Source organism: Pseudorca crassidens, chromosome 3, assembly GCF_039906515.1.
Source record: "Pseudorca crassidens isolate mPseCra1 chromosome 3, mPseCra1.hap1, whole genome shotgun sequence".
Lineage (NCBI taxonomy): Eukaryota > Metazoa > Chordata > Mammalia > Artiodactyla > Delphinidae > Pseudorca > Pseudorca crassidens.
The window spans coordinates 169585270-169598422 of record NC_090298.1 but is presented as its reverse complement, the minus strand read 5'-3'; the positions used below and the strand labels follow the sequence as shown (position 1 = coordinate 169598422).

General features: G+C 48.7%; 1 protein-coding gene across 14 annotated transcripts in view; it reads right to left on the bottom strand.

The window, feature by feature from the left end:
* The window catches only part of ZFR2 (zinc finger RNA binding protein 2), a 108802-nt gene that overhangs the window by 31812 nt on the left and 63837 nt on the right, over positions 1-13153 (bottom strand). For 3 of the 14 annotated variants that reach the window (XM_067734200.1, XM_067734201.1, XM_067734214.1), the window contains exon 1: positions 10362-10567. The exons of 10 other annotated variants lie outside the window; for them this stretch is intronic. In XM_067734200.1, coding sequence (XP_067590301.1) covers positions 10362-10414 — 53 coding nt within the window. In that variant the 5' untranslated portion in view covers positions 10415-10567. Of the gene's footprint in view, positions 1-6624; positions 6733-10361; positions 10568-13153 lie in introns of those variants that run through there. One more of the 14 variants, XM_067734202.1, reaches the window with a different exon arrangement.

Below are 13153 nucleotides of genomic sequence, written 5' to 3'. Positions count from 1 at the left end.
GGCCCCACCTCCTAATGCCATCAACTTGGGGGTTAGGTTTCAACATACAAATGAGGGGCGGGGGGGTGTATAAACCTTCAGTCTATGGCAGTATCTCTTCCGCTGCAATCTATGGGCCAAGGAGGAGCACAAGGAAGCCCAGGCTCGAGGGCCAGGGAAATGGATGTATTTATAATTTCTAGATGGGAAGAGCTGCATGGTCACAGTGGAAAGGGCGTGGATATAAGAAGGAACAACATAAAGGACAGGGGTGTTTTGGCAACCAATCTACCACATCGAGGTTTTAGGAGCTGAGCTAGCCAAAAAATAGCTCATGGGAGCGACTCCTCAGGCATGGCCCATATGGTTGTCAAAGCCTAGGTAATCTAGAGCAGGGGTTCTCACCTGGGGTGATCCTGCCCCCAGGGGAAAGGGGGTAATATTGAGGACATCTGTGGTTGTCACTTTGGGGGGCTCCTGGCATTGAGTAGGTGGGGGCCAGGGATGCTGCTCCACACCCCACAGTGCCCAGGACGGCCTCACAGAGAACAATCTGAGAAACTCAGACCTGCAAGGTCTGGGTGCCCAGGGTTGAGGATCAGGGATTAGAGCCTAACATTTAAAGGTAGGGGGCAGGAAGGTGAGTCAGCAGCAGAGGCTGTCACTCCCGCCCAGGCTCCCTGCCCCAAGTCTGAAGGGAGAGTCCCCACACCTCTTCTCCGGCTCCCTTTGGTAAGAGGTCAATTTCTAATAGCCTTTTTCTGGGTCCTTTTACGAATGAGACGAAAGCTGTGACTTCCGGCCCTCTGTGACTCCCCGGAAATGGCACGGCTTTGCCGGTAATCACCTGGGGCCTCACAGGCCCCAGCTTAAGAATCTCTCCTTGAATGGGAGAGCAAAAAGCATTTGCTGAGACTAAAGGCAAAGTTTACGTGCCCCTGTGTGGCGTGGCGTGTTCCCTTCTCTCGGAAAATGTAATAAATCCTCATTCAATGGCAAGACGGCCCCTGTCGTCAGTCACCTCCATGCATGAAAATCCTGCAGGCACAAATGAGACACTCCCTTAGAGCAAGGTTAAGAGAAGAGGTTGAGGACGCGAGGGTTCTGCACGAGGACCAAGGACCAAGATCAAGATCAAGATCAAGGAAGAGCTCACAGGGGTTTCAAGCTTAGGAAATGGGAGGAGAGCCACAGTCCAGCAGCTGGCATGGGAACAGGAGCCACACCACCTGGCTTCCAATCCTGGCTCTGGCTCACCGCGGGGCCTTGAGCGAGTCACTTCTTCTTTCCTCGTCTCAGTTTACTCACCTGTAAAATGGGAACACCTACCTCTCGGGATGTCGTGACAAACAAGAACTCATGTGCTACAGTGCCTCGCACAGGAGCTCACAACGCAGCCCAGAGTGGCCAGATCTTCCCATTTTAAACGATACCAGAAATCTTTGGAAAGTCTCCCAATTTTAAAATACTGGCACCTAACTCAAATATAGCAAGTAAAAAACCCACTGCACGGGCCGAAGAGAGCTGGTGTGATAATCAAACATGGTCTGCAGGCTACCAGTTCTCAGCCCCGACCAAGAGCAAGGAGTTGGGAGTAGTTGTTGAAGAACAGAGTCACACATTTACTCTCGGTGAAGCCTCCCCTCAAGCAAGGGGCCTAAGCTTGTGCTGCTGCTGTCTGAAGTCACGTGCTGCTCACAGGGAGAGGGTGCCGCTGCACCACAAGGCCCAGGGCCGCTGTCCCCATGACAACAAGGGCCCGGTGAGTGTCGCCTGCCTGGCAGGGAGAAGAGCTGAGGCGGGAAGCTGGGGAGAAAGCACCGGCACCTGTTGGCTCAGGAAGAGTGGGACTGAAGCACATCTGTGTGACGCAGACTCACAAGTCCTGGCTGCCATCCTTGTCTTTGGGTCGCAGGATTTTTGGTCTGAATTTTGTTTTGGAGAGTCAGGCTTCTTTGGGTGCATCGTCTAGATAAGATTTGAGAATGCAAGGCTGGCAAGACCCATGGATATGAGCTTGTTCAGTGAGTCACCTAACTGATGGGGACACGGAGGCCCGGAGATGGAAGGGACTCGTCTGGGGAGGCCACATTCCCCGACCCAGGAAACTCTCTGGTACACGCTCTGCTTGCTCCTAAAAGGCCAATCGTAAGGACACATTGCACCTTGAGTGTAGACCTCACTTCAGAAGGGCGCATCTGAGGAATCTACAGGCAGGTGATGGAATGTCACAGGGATGGTCAGGAGGAAAGACAAGTGACTCTGGGGTTTGCTGTAACAATGATCTCTGTTGCAGACTGCTTTCAAAGAATCATTCAGTGAGCACACAAACACAATCAAAACATATAGAGTATGAGAAAAAAAAATCAAGCGCAAGAAAGATTTTTGTGGAATCACAGTGCTGAGAAACCTTACATAGTGCTTTCTTTTTAAATCATGGACTCTTCCTTCCAGGGCATAGCTCTTCACCCACTTATCTATCAACCCTCCTCCTAAGGACCCCCACCCCCACCCCAATGGCAGAAACTAAACCAGAAGGAGGGGTTAAACCTGAGTGCCTAGCACTTGGAAATCGCAACCTCAACGATCACCTACCTTGCAGTGCTATGGGGAGAAAACCTCGGCTCTGGCATCCTGACCTAGCTCAGTTTCCCAGGTGCGTCTGTGACTACTCACAGGGTTGAGGAACATTCGGAGCTTAGACGGTGCACTGTGAAGGGCGATACCCAAGGCTAACATGCGCACTCAAGACATTCATCAGGGAGGATATTTTCAAACCCGTTTTATTGGCAGTAAGATCACATTTGTTATTTTGTGGGTACATGCATACATATACACCCAGAGAGATGACTTCATTTGGCACTTCAGTTCACAAGGGTTTTTTTTTTTTTTTTTTTGCGGTACGCGGGCCTCTCACTATTGTGGCCTCTCCCGTTGGCGGAGCACAGGCTCCGGACGCGCAGGCTCAGCGGCCATGGCTCACGGGCCCAGCCGCTCCACGGCATGTGGGATCTTCCCGGACCGGGGCACGAACCCGTGTCCCCTGCATCGGCAGGCGGACTCTCAACCACTGCGCCACCAGGGAAGCCGCACAAGGGTTTTATTATTTTATTTTTATTTTTTGCGGTACACGGGCCTCTCACTGTTGTGGCCTCTCCCGTTGCGGAGCACAGGCTCCGGACGCGCAGGCTCAGCGGCTATGGCTCACGGGCCTAGCCGCTCCGTGGCATGTGGGATCTTCCCGGACCGGGGCACAAACCCGTGTCCCCTGCATCGGCAGGAGGACTCTCAACCACTGAGCCACCAGGGAAGCCCCCCACAAGGGTTTTATATCCAAAACATACAGCATACCATACATTCATTCCCATAACAATTCTGATTTTTCTAACAGAAGTTTTTTTTTTCCACGAAAGCCTTATATGCACTCTCCATGTTAAATATCCATTTCAGACCCAGGTACTCCCGGAAGACATCCTGGAAAGGGATCTGGTGAACTAAATCCTTGGGCTCTTGGGAAGATGATGGAGAATTTCATTCCCTTACGCCCATCCGCAGCCTTCTTTAAAATGTAGTCAGGAGTCTCCAGCTCCCAGTCAGGGCCAGCCTAGCTCCTCAAGACAGAGCCACTGGGCTGCTTGGTGTTCCCGAGGCAGGGATTCCAGAGACTCGTGACGGGAGTTTCCTGAGCGTTGAGGGTGAGCCATGTTCTGTTTGGCAGTGGAACTCCCAGAATTCTCTTCTGTCCTTCTGAAAAGGAACGTGGTGCTCACATGGAAGGTGGCTGCATAGTTAGCCCCGCTGATCAGATGCTTAAGAATGCCATCTTGTTGATACATGCTGGTTAAGCTAAAGAGAAAGCATTATGTACACTCGCCCTCCCCAGGAGCAGTGCAAGTGAGAGGACGCCCAACCAGGATCAATACGGCCGTGCCTTTTTGCTGCCATGAACCAAATAGGTGAAATGCTGTTCTGGGCACAGAGAGGGCTCATCCGTGGTTCCAGCCCTCTCCTGCTGCTTTAAGGGGCAGAAAAACCTCCACAGCAACATCTATGCTGGTCTAGCACATGGGCCTCTCGTGTCAACAGAGGGAGGTGGGACTAGACAGCCAGTGTGAGTTTCTCATAAGCAAGTACAACAGACGTCGAACCACCAACCCTGATTCAAGCAATGACATTCAAAATTTAAAAGAAGCCACTGGCTTTTTAAAAAACATTCATTCCGGGCTTCCCTGGTGGCGCAGTGGTTAAGCATCCGCCTGCTAATGCAGGGGACATGGGTTCCAGCCCTGGTCTGGGAAGATCCCACATGCCGCGGAGCAATTAAGCCCGTGCGCCACAACTACTGAGCCCGTGTGACACAACTACTGAAGCCTGCGTGCCTGGAGCCTGTGCTCTGCAACAAGAGAAGCCACCGCAATGAGAAGCCCTCGGCAACTAGAGAAAGCCCGCGTACAGCCATGGAAGACACAACGCAGCCAATAAATAAATTAAAAAAATCTATTTTAAAAACATTCATTCCAAGAGTCTTAGACATTATAGTTCTTTCTGTTCCCAGAGAGCAAAACTCACAAGGAGTTAACCTCAGTCAACAAAAGTGAGTTTCCAAACTACAAAGTGCTACAGAACCAAAGTGAAGTAATTCTCAATTCTTAGTCAATAGTTAATTTAAATATGCAAGCGGACAGTGATGTGCTGCAAATGCAACTTACCTCTGGGGGGAAAGAAAACCTGCCCAAAGCACAATATGTACCAAAAAAAAAAGTCCCGTTCCCCCAAATATTTACAAATGAAGTTTCTAGCTAGAAAAGTCTGGCAAGCTTAGAAGTACCCTCTAACGCAAGTATAAGAGAAAAGGACAGGCAGAGAATGTCAGTTCCCAGCTGGTGTGCGGATACCACAGTACAAGGGACAGAACAAGGGAACAATTACCCACCAGTTAGACCTTGGGTGGTACCAAAAGCTTTTCCTACCAAGATTCTAGAATACCCTATGAGTAAAGAGCACACTTCAGATTTAAGGTGTCACAGACATACCAAAAAACAAAAGAAACAAGCAAAAAATCCCTGCGTTTTGTCAAAGCTTCCTAATTTTGTTTTGAATTAGACAGCGTTTCTCACCTTAGATGAATAAGCTATCTGAGCAGCTCAGAGCCGTGATGAAGACAAAAACTGGTATTATCTTCTTAACATACACGCAAAACCCCACGACCTTCTTAATCGACTAAAACCAGTCAAAAAGGAGGGCTCCTCCTTCTAGCTGGAATACATACTATTCCTTTTAATTATCAAATGTATCTATAATGTCTTCTACATTATCCTTCTGTGATTAAACTTTTAAGAACAGAAAGCAAGGTCATAAAGTGGAAACAGGTGTCATTTGGCTCACAGTCTGACTTTGGTTCTGGCATTTAAAATTTGGGGGATTTCATGTAGGACAGGGAATTGTGGGTTCTCTGGGAAACTGGGAAGACTTGCCACTCTGGGTTCAGTGCCACGTGTCAATGACAGGTGGGAGGGTGGGGTGCGCAGGCTGTTTTGATCCTCCCCTGACAGACCCTCTATCCTCTATCTTAGACGGTATTCACACATGTATGTGTCTGCTCCTTACAAGACCATCTGCAATTCCTGATCTGAAGGTTCACAAACTTTTGATCTACTAATAAAGAATGAATATAAAATAATGAATATAAAATATAGACTATAAAATAAGGAATGAATACGAGGTTTATAAATACCCTTTCTACACGTTTCCCTTACTTTTTAGGACTGCTCAGTTATTCATCCAGATCAATGGTCTTTGTCTCCTTACCTCCAAAACCACATAAGAGAACACCAATTACACTCACATGAAAAAAGAATTTTAAAGGATCATTTGAAAATGCTTTTAAATTTGATGTATTTGTTCTGATCATTCTAAATACACACATTGGTAGATCCAGACAAAAGACAAAATATAAAGTAAAACTTTTAAAAATTCAGAAACAGAATATGTTGAGGAAAAAAATCTCTATTAGGAATTAACTTATGCTCTGATGTTGGTGAGTTGACTTTTAGCTCTAAAATGGATAAAATGAAAATTCAAAATCCATACTTCAAAAATTTTAAATGTACCTAATGTACGTGTGGTTGGAACACAGATAGTATAGTTCTGTCATTTGAAAGGTTTTCCTTAAAATATGCTGAAATCAGGTCTCGCCTGCAGTTGAGAGCCTTCCTGAGATGGGTCTTTAAGAAAACAACAGCAGGCACACTGTAAAAGGAGAACTCCTGTGCCTTGCTTTCCCAGGGTCCACCTCCAGTCAATCCCAACGGGGAGTACGCGGGAAGTGCTGCCGAGGTGCAATCATTGTCAGGACTGCTTCAAACTCAACTACAGGTTCCCACGAGCCCCACTCTCCTGCTTTTGGGTGTGGTGGCAGGTGCACCCAGTCCCTGAGGCAATGACACCAGATTCTCTCTGGCAGCTTGTGTTTCTGGGACCTAAGCTCAGGGGACAGACAGGCCTTGGAGGGTAACGTTCACTCTGGAAGGGCCTGGAGACCAGGGGGTCAGAGATGGGGTGCAGGCAACAGAGGCTGGCCTGGGTATGACCAGGACCATTCTGAATCCGGTCGTAGCCATACCTGACAGGGCAGCGGTCTCCTACCTGGGTGGTGTTAATGGGTGATTTTTCATCTGGCAGCACTGGGGCTGCCTATGCTGCCCCCCATGGCTGACGTGGGCTCTGTTGCCTTTCCCAAGCTATCTGTTGCCTCTGGAAGAGATTATTGAGAGACATGGGTTGGGTTATCATTACCATCCCCATGACACTGGACCAGATACTTCCTCGGCCTCCCCACTCCAGAGCAAGTAATTTTGCAAAGTCTGAAGAATGCGGCCCTAAACCACAATCTGACTAGGACCCAAACGAAAGGGGCAGGATCCAGGTGACAGCGTAAAGAATGGCGGAACACAGTCTCCGCCAGCAGGCCCCACTGCTGAGCGGCTGCATCAGGCTAGGTCTGCCACCACGAGCACCTCCCCAAGCTCGGGCATGCCCTACCATGGGGCAAAGGCACAGCCTGGGAGCCAGGCAGCCCTCATTCCTAGCCAGACACCACCACTCACCACCCTGGGGATCCTACACCAGTTACTGCACCCTGAGCTTCGTTTCCTTATCAGCAAAATGGGTATCATTAATACCTAGCTCACGGGATTACTGTGAGGACTGGACGAGATATCAAGTGCTTGGGACTTATTCAATACAGAGAATCAGTAACCAGCGCTTCATATTGTTATCCACCACTAACAGAGTTCGATGGGGTTCCAATCAGGCTTCCAACTTCCTGATATTCTCCAGATGAAGGAATTCGGCTATTAACATTTATGCCAAAAGCTTATTAAAATAGAACTTCTCCTGATGGGAAATCAAGTATTACACCAAAACCCAGTAGCTGTCTTATTTAGGTTTAACAAGGATGCAAAGGTAGAGGTAGCCAGCTACACTAGATGGGTGGTATTTTGACAGAACTGCTAGAAAAGGGAAATATTACAGTAGATCTGGCCCGCCTGTCACATTCTACCCCTGGGGACATCCACCGTACAGCTCTGAGCTCTCAATGCTTTCATTACCAACTCGACTTAACTCACACAGAACTCTGCTGGATTTCTTGAGCAGCTCTCAGCCTCACACCTGAAAACTGCATTCAGTGCTAATTAAACACACTGTCAGATTCAATTTTCCACATGGGATTAATCCTTAATTCTGAACACGTGCAGCACTAACTCTAAGTCTAAAAAAGCTTTATGAGATTTAAAAGACCACCTAAAGTAAAATAAATGAAAATCATCATTATTTACAAGTAATTACAAACTTTTCTTATAACTTCATGAGGAAGTGTGCATCCGATTCTTACTGAACAACAAGTTAAGAACAGTTCCAATTCCAACCCTATTTATGGATGACAATGTAAGGAATATTACTATCCAGGGCTATGGTTACCAATTTTAAAAGCCAAAAAAACCTATGCAAAATTCCTCTAAGAAATAAACTGTCGTCTTTGCTTTGGCAATCCATGAAATGGGCTTTGTAAATACTATTGTCCAGTATTTGTCCATAAAGTTGGTACTCACAAAATCTGTTACCTCATCAGTTTTTCCATGGCACATTATGTAAGAAATATATACTTTAAAAGCAGCTGAAGGTTTCAAGCAAAAGTTGTTTCCCCCAAAAGAGAATGTCTAGTTAACTTAAAACTATTCAGACAATGCAGATTATCTTGTTTCAAGGTTTTCTGAGACTAAAATTGATTTTGCTATGATTCCTATGGGTTTTTTTTGTTTCTGTTTTTGCGGTACGCGGGCCTCTCACTGCTGTGGCCTCTCCCGTTGCGGAGCACAGGCTCCGGACGCGCAGGCTCAGCGGCCATGGCTCACGGGCCCAGCCGCTTCGCGGCATGTGGGGTCTTCCCAGACCGGAGCACGAACCCGTGTCCCCTGCATCGGCAGACGGACTCTCAACCACTGCGCCACCAGGGAAGCCCGATTCCTATGTTTTTGATTTAGTTAAATCTACTCTTTTCTCAAGGAATAACACACACCCTTGGGGACAATTCTAAAGACACTGACTAATTTGACATTCAGTTCGTGGTAGTTTAACATCCTTAGTCACATGTCTGTTTACTGTATCACCTAAGTCATCAGAATCCAGACAAGAGCTGTGCCAAAGTGTTTAAATACCTTAATTCAGGTAAATGACAAAAACATCTGCTGAAGGCCCGCAATTACCTGTTTTACGAGTTAAGTGCTCAAACTTCTCCTCTGGAAGGTAATCTTAATAGAAAACCTAACATTCAAGTGATTCTCCACATCTCACTAAATAATGCACCGGAGAAAGAGAGAAAAAAAGAGAAAGAGAAAGGAGAGAGAAAGGAAAGAAAGTATTGGCAGCAAGCAGGCAGAGGGGCAGAACATTTCCAAAAGGGTGTGGTCCCTGACAGCCTAGCCTAGTCCTGCTGCTGTAACTAAGCACTGGCAATAAGAATGCTCTACCACCAAGGATGACGGAAACAGGGAAGGATAACATAAAAATGTAACACTCTGTAGCCATTCTTTCCCTGACCAGCCAACACTACACCTTTCAGACCACTCTGGATACAGAAAGCAGGAAGAGCTCTCTCAAATTCCACAACCCCTGGTTCCAAGGCCTGACCGAACTCCTCCTGATTCCACAGGAAAGAACACAGCAGCACCACAACAACCGGGTTGAGGGAGGGGTGGACACTAACTTTCCACTAGTCTTACCTATTTTCAACGTGCTGAATGAGAGCATGAAACAATCCTAACAGGCCCGTGGTGCAGCAGGCACCTGTCGCTCAGTTATCTAAGGGGCAGTTTGAATCCAGTCTGTGAGAAACTGGCCCAGGAGGAGGTTCTGCCAGGCTACCAGTTGGCAAGTGACACCAGGGCAACAAAGGAAAGTGGGTAGGGGAGCACTTTCCCCCAGGGATGCCCGCTCTGCCTGCATCCCCGCCTGGGACCTGGTCTGGTGTGCCAGGTTAAAGGACTGAGACCGCAGACAGGCTCCAAGGAGAAGCCCTGGAGAATGATGTGCGTGTGTACATTTGGGGTACAGACACACCCCATGTGTCTCTACCCACAGAGCCCTCCTTCCCCAGGCTGCTTCCCATCCCTGTCCACCCCCATCCCTGGCTCTTCCCTCGGCCCCTGTCTGCCAGTAGATCTTAAAACATCCAGTCGCCTCCTCCACTGAGTTGCCAGGTCCCTCTACCCTTCCTTACTGTTCTCCCTCCCCAGGAAGCCCCAGGTGCCCACTCTCCTATAGGGTCTCAGGACTTCGCTCAGGTCAAGACCGCTATGCCATCAAGTCTCTGCCCGCTCCTCCAGTCAGGCCTCTATCCCCCTCCCCCATGCCTCTGCCTCTCCCCCCGTCACCCTCCCAGGTCTCCGTGTTCTCTAACACCCCCTCCCCCCATCAGGGTTCTTACCTCCAAACCCCACATCCCCCTGCCTGGCCAGGAACCCCTCCAAGGCTGTCTTCCCTCCCACCTACACACCGCTCTCCCTCGCCGAGGTCTCTGCTCCACCCTCTGCCCCGCCAGGTGCACTCCCAGATTTCTGTCTTCTCCCCACCCCCACCCCAAGTCAGGAAGCTTGACCTCCCCGCCCTCCGTCCTCGGCCCTTGCCCCTCCCCCAGTCCGGCCAGGTACCCTCCCAGGCTGCCCCACCCCTCGTCAGATCTCGGCGCCCCCTCAGGTCCATCCCCGCGACAAGCCCAGAACCCTCTACCACGTCAGAAGCCCCTCTGCTCTCCCCGACAGTTACAACTCGGGGCCGCGGCCTCCCCGGGGCCGGGGCAGCGCGGGCGGCGCGGGGGCCATTACCTGTACTGCGAGCCGCCGCCCTGCGCGAAGCCGTAATAATTACTCGCCGCCATCTTGGCTTCTCCACAGTGCGCCCGCTGACCCGGAGACGCGAAGGGGCGGGGCCGCAGGCGCGTGACGTCATCCGGCCCGCGCCCAGGCCTCGTGCCGCTTGCGCCCCGCCACGCGCCCCAGGCCCCGCCCCCCACGCGAAGCTTGCGCCTTCTTGCTTCCTAGTCTGAGCCTGGGGGCGTGTCTTTGCCTCGAGCCCGCCCCGCCGCAAGCCTCGCCCCTTGCTTGGAGCCCCCACCTTCCCTGTGAGCGCCCAGTATCCGGGGTCTTTGGCTCCACCCCCTCCTTCCCGCCAAGCCCCAGATCCGGCCCTCTGTTTCCGTTCAAGCCCCGCCCCTCGCCGCAAGCCCCGCCCCTTATCGGATTCCCCTCCTTCCCTTTAACCTCTCAGCTTGGGGATTTCTAGGCTGGAAGTGATTTTCCTTTTTGTGCCCTTGGGTGGATTTGGTTGCCCCGCTGACCGTTTCTGGCTGGGTAAATGTGGCCCTACTGATACGGCCAAGTCCTGCTTGTCCCTTCAGCAGCCCCCTGGGTGCCAGTCTTTTCGTGGAGCCTTCTAAGGCTCCAGTACCTAAAATTCAGTGCCTCTAAATTAGTGCTTCTCAACTGGAGTGTTTTGCCCCCAGAGGAGAGTGAGCAGTGTCTGGGGACATCTGTGGTTGTCACGACTGGGGGTGCTCCTGGCATCAAGTGGATGGGGACCAGGGATGCTGCTCAATGCCCCACAGTTCCCAGGAGGGCCCCCACGACAGAGAATGACCTGGCACCAACGTCAGCAGTGCCAAGGTGGAGAAACCCTATTCTAAGGGTAATTCATTTTGAGGGCTATTTCTTGACCCACTTACTATAGGCAGGGCCATCTTGGGGGGGGGGGTGCAACAGTAAGCTGCATGGCACCAGTCCTCAAGAACTTAGATTCAGGGAAGCAGATCATAACCAAACTATTACAATTAAGGTAGTCTTTGGTTAAGAACAGATTTATTGAGATATAATTCATGTACCATACAATTCGCCCAACTAAGGTGTGCAATTCAATGGTTTTTAGTATATTCACAAAGTTGTGCAACCATCACGACTAATTCCAGAACATTTTCATCACCCAAGAATAAACCATGAACTCTTAACAGTCACTTCCCCAACCCCACCCCAGTCCCTGGCCACCATTAGTTTGCTTTCTGTCTCTATGGATTTGCCAGTTCTGGACATTTCCTATAAATGGAATATCAGTCAGCAATAAAAAGGCATAAACTCTTGATACACACCACAACTTGGATAAAGCTCTAGAGAATTATGCTGCGTGGGAAAAGTTCCATTTACATAAAATTCTTGAAAGGTCAAAAATCATAGAAATGGAGAACATATTTGTGATTTCTAGGGGTTAAGGACATGGGGAGGGGGTAATGGGGACTGGGGGTAGCTATAAAAGGGCAACATGAGAGATCCTGTGGTGATTGAAATGTTCTGTATCTTGACTATATCAAAAGCAATAGTGCTACTGCATTATACTATAATTTTGCAAGATGTTACCATTGGGTAACATGGTGGAAAAGGGTACATGGGATCTCTCTGTGTGATTTTTTACAACCCCATGTGAATCTACAATTATTTCAAGTTTTTATATTAATTTTTTAAAGTCAAAATAAAAGAGTACATTTACCAACCATGGTGGGGTGGTGTTCTTTTGCCACCCTTTTAAGCAGGCACAGGGCTAGTTAATTCTTGGATGGAAACCATGGCAAGCCCAGGGTGCCAAGGAAAGCCGTATGGGTGATTTAGTGGATGGCATTCTTCCATTTGTGTCTTAATGACCATGTGTGGCCACAAGAAACAATCTAGTGCGTCTGGCAAACGCAGCTCTCCTGCCATGCCCTGGCTAAAGGCCAGCGTGGTAATTACACATGGCCTCCCTCCAATTTCCTGCAGCTCTAACTAGATAACCCAGGCTGCGTGCCTTTTACAAAAGCAGGTCTGTTTTGATGTTTTCTCTGGTTGCATAATATCTTTTCTTTCCTGTTATTTGCTATAAGCATTGTGCTAAATGCTTTACATGCATAATCTTATCTAGTCCTCACAATAGCCCACAGAAGTAGGTATAGTTGATTCTCGTTATTGGCAGCAGTTCTGTTCTATAAAGTTGCTGCAAACACTGAAATAGCAAAATACTGACCCATTGCTCCTAGGGGAAATACAGGGTTAGGTTCCTGCGAGCCTCTGGTCACAACATTTTCATCAACTGATCAATACATAACCTTGTGTTATGTGTTTTTTTGTTTGTTTGTTTAAAGGCTTCTTATTTAATATACATTGTAGATTCCTTAACATTGAACTCACATTCCAGAGCACTATAACTCACACATCAGTGAAGCTTATCTAACATGCTTATTTTCTCCATAAGGGCACAGCACAGCCTTCTTGTGCTAACAAACACTAGACAGCACTTCAGCACCATGTGTGGGGGCCATTAGAAATAGAGAAATCACCAAAAAGAAAAAAGCACAAAAATGTTAAAAGCACGGCACTAAATTGACCCAAAAAAGGACAGCTGTTTACAGCCTAGGCTGGAATAAACATCATCTGGTTCAACCTCAGCTGACAGCACATGCACAATCAGCACTCAGATTTTTTCACTTCTCTGTGTTGTCTACAAATGACCCTGGAAGCACCATGAGTATTGATTTTGGGGGTTACAAATAAATTTCAGCCAGTAGGCAAATTTACAAATACTGTGAATAATGAGGATC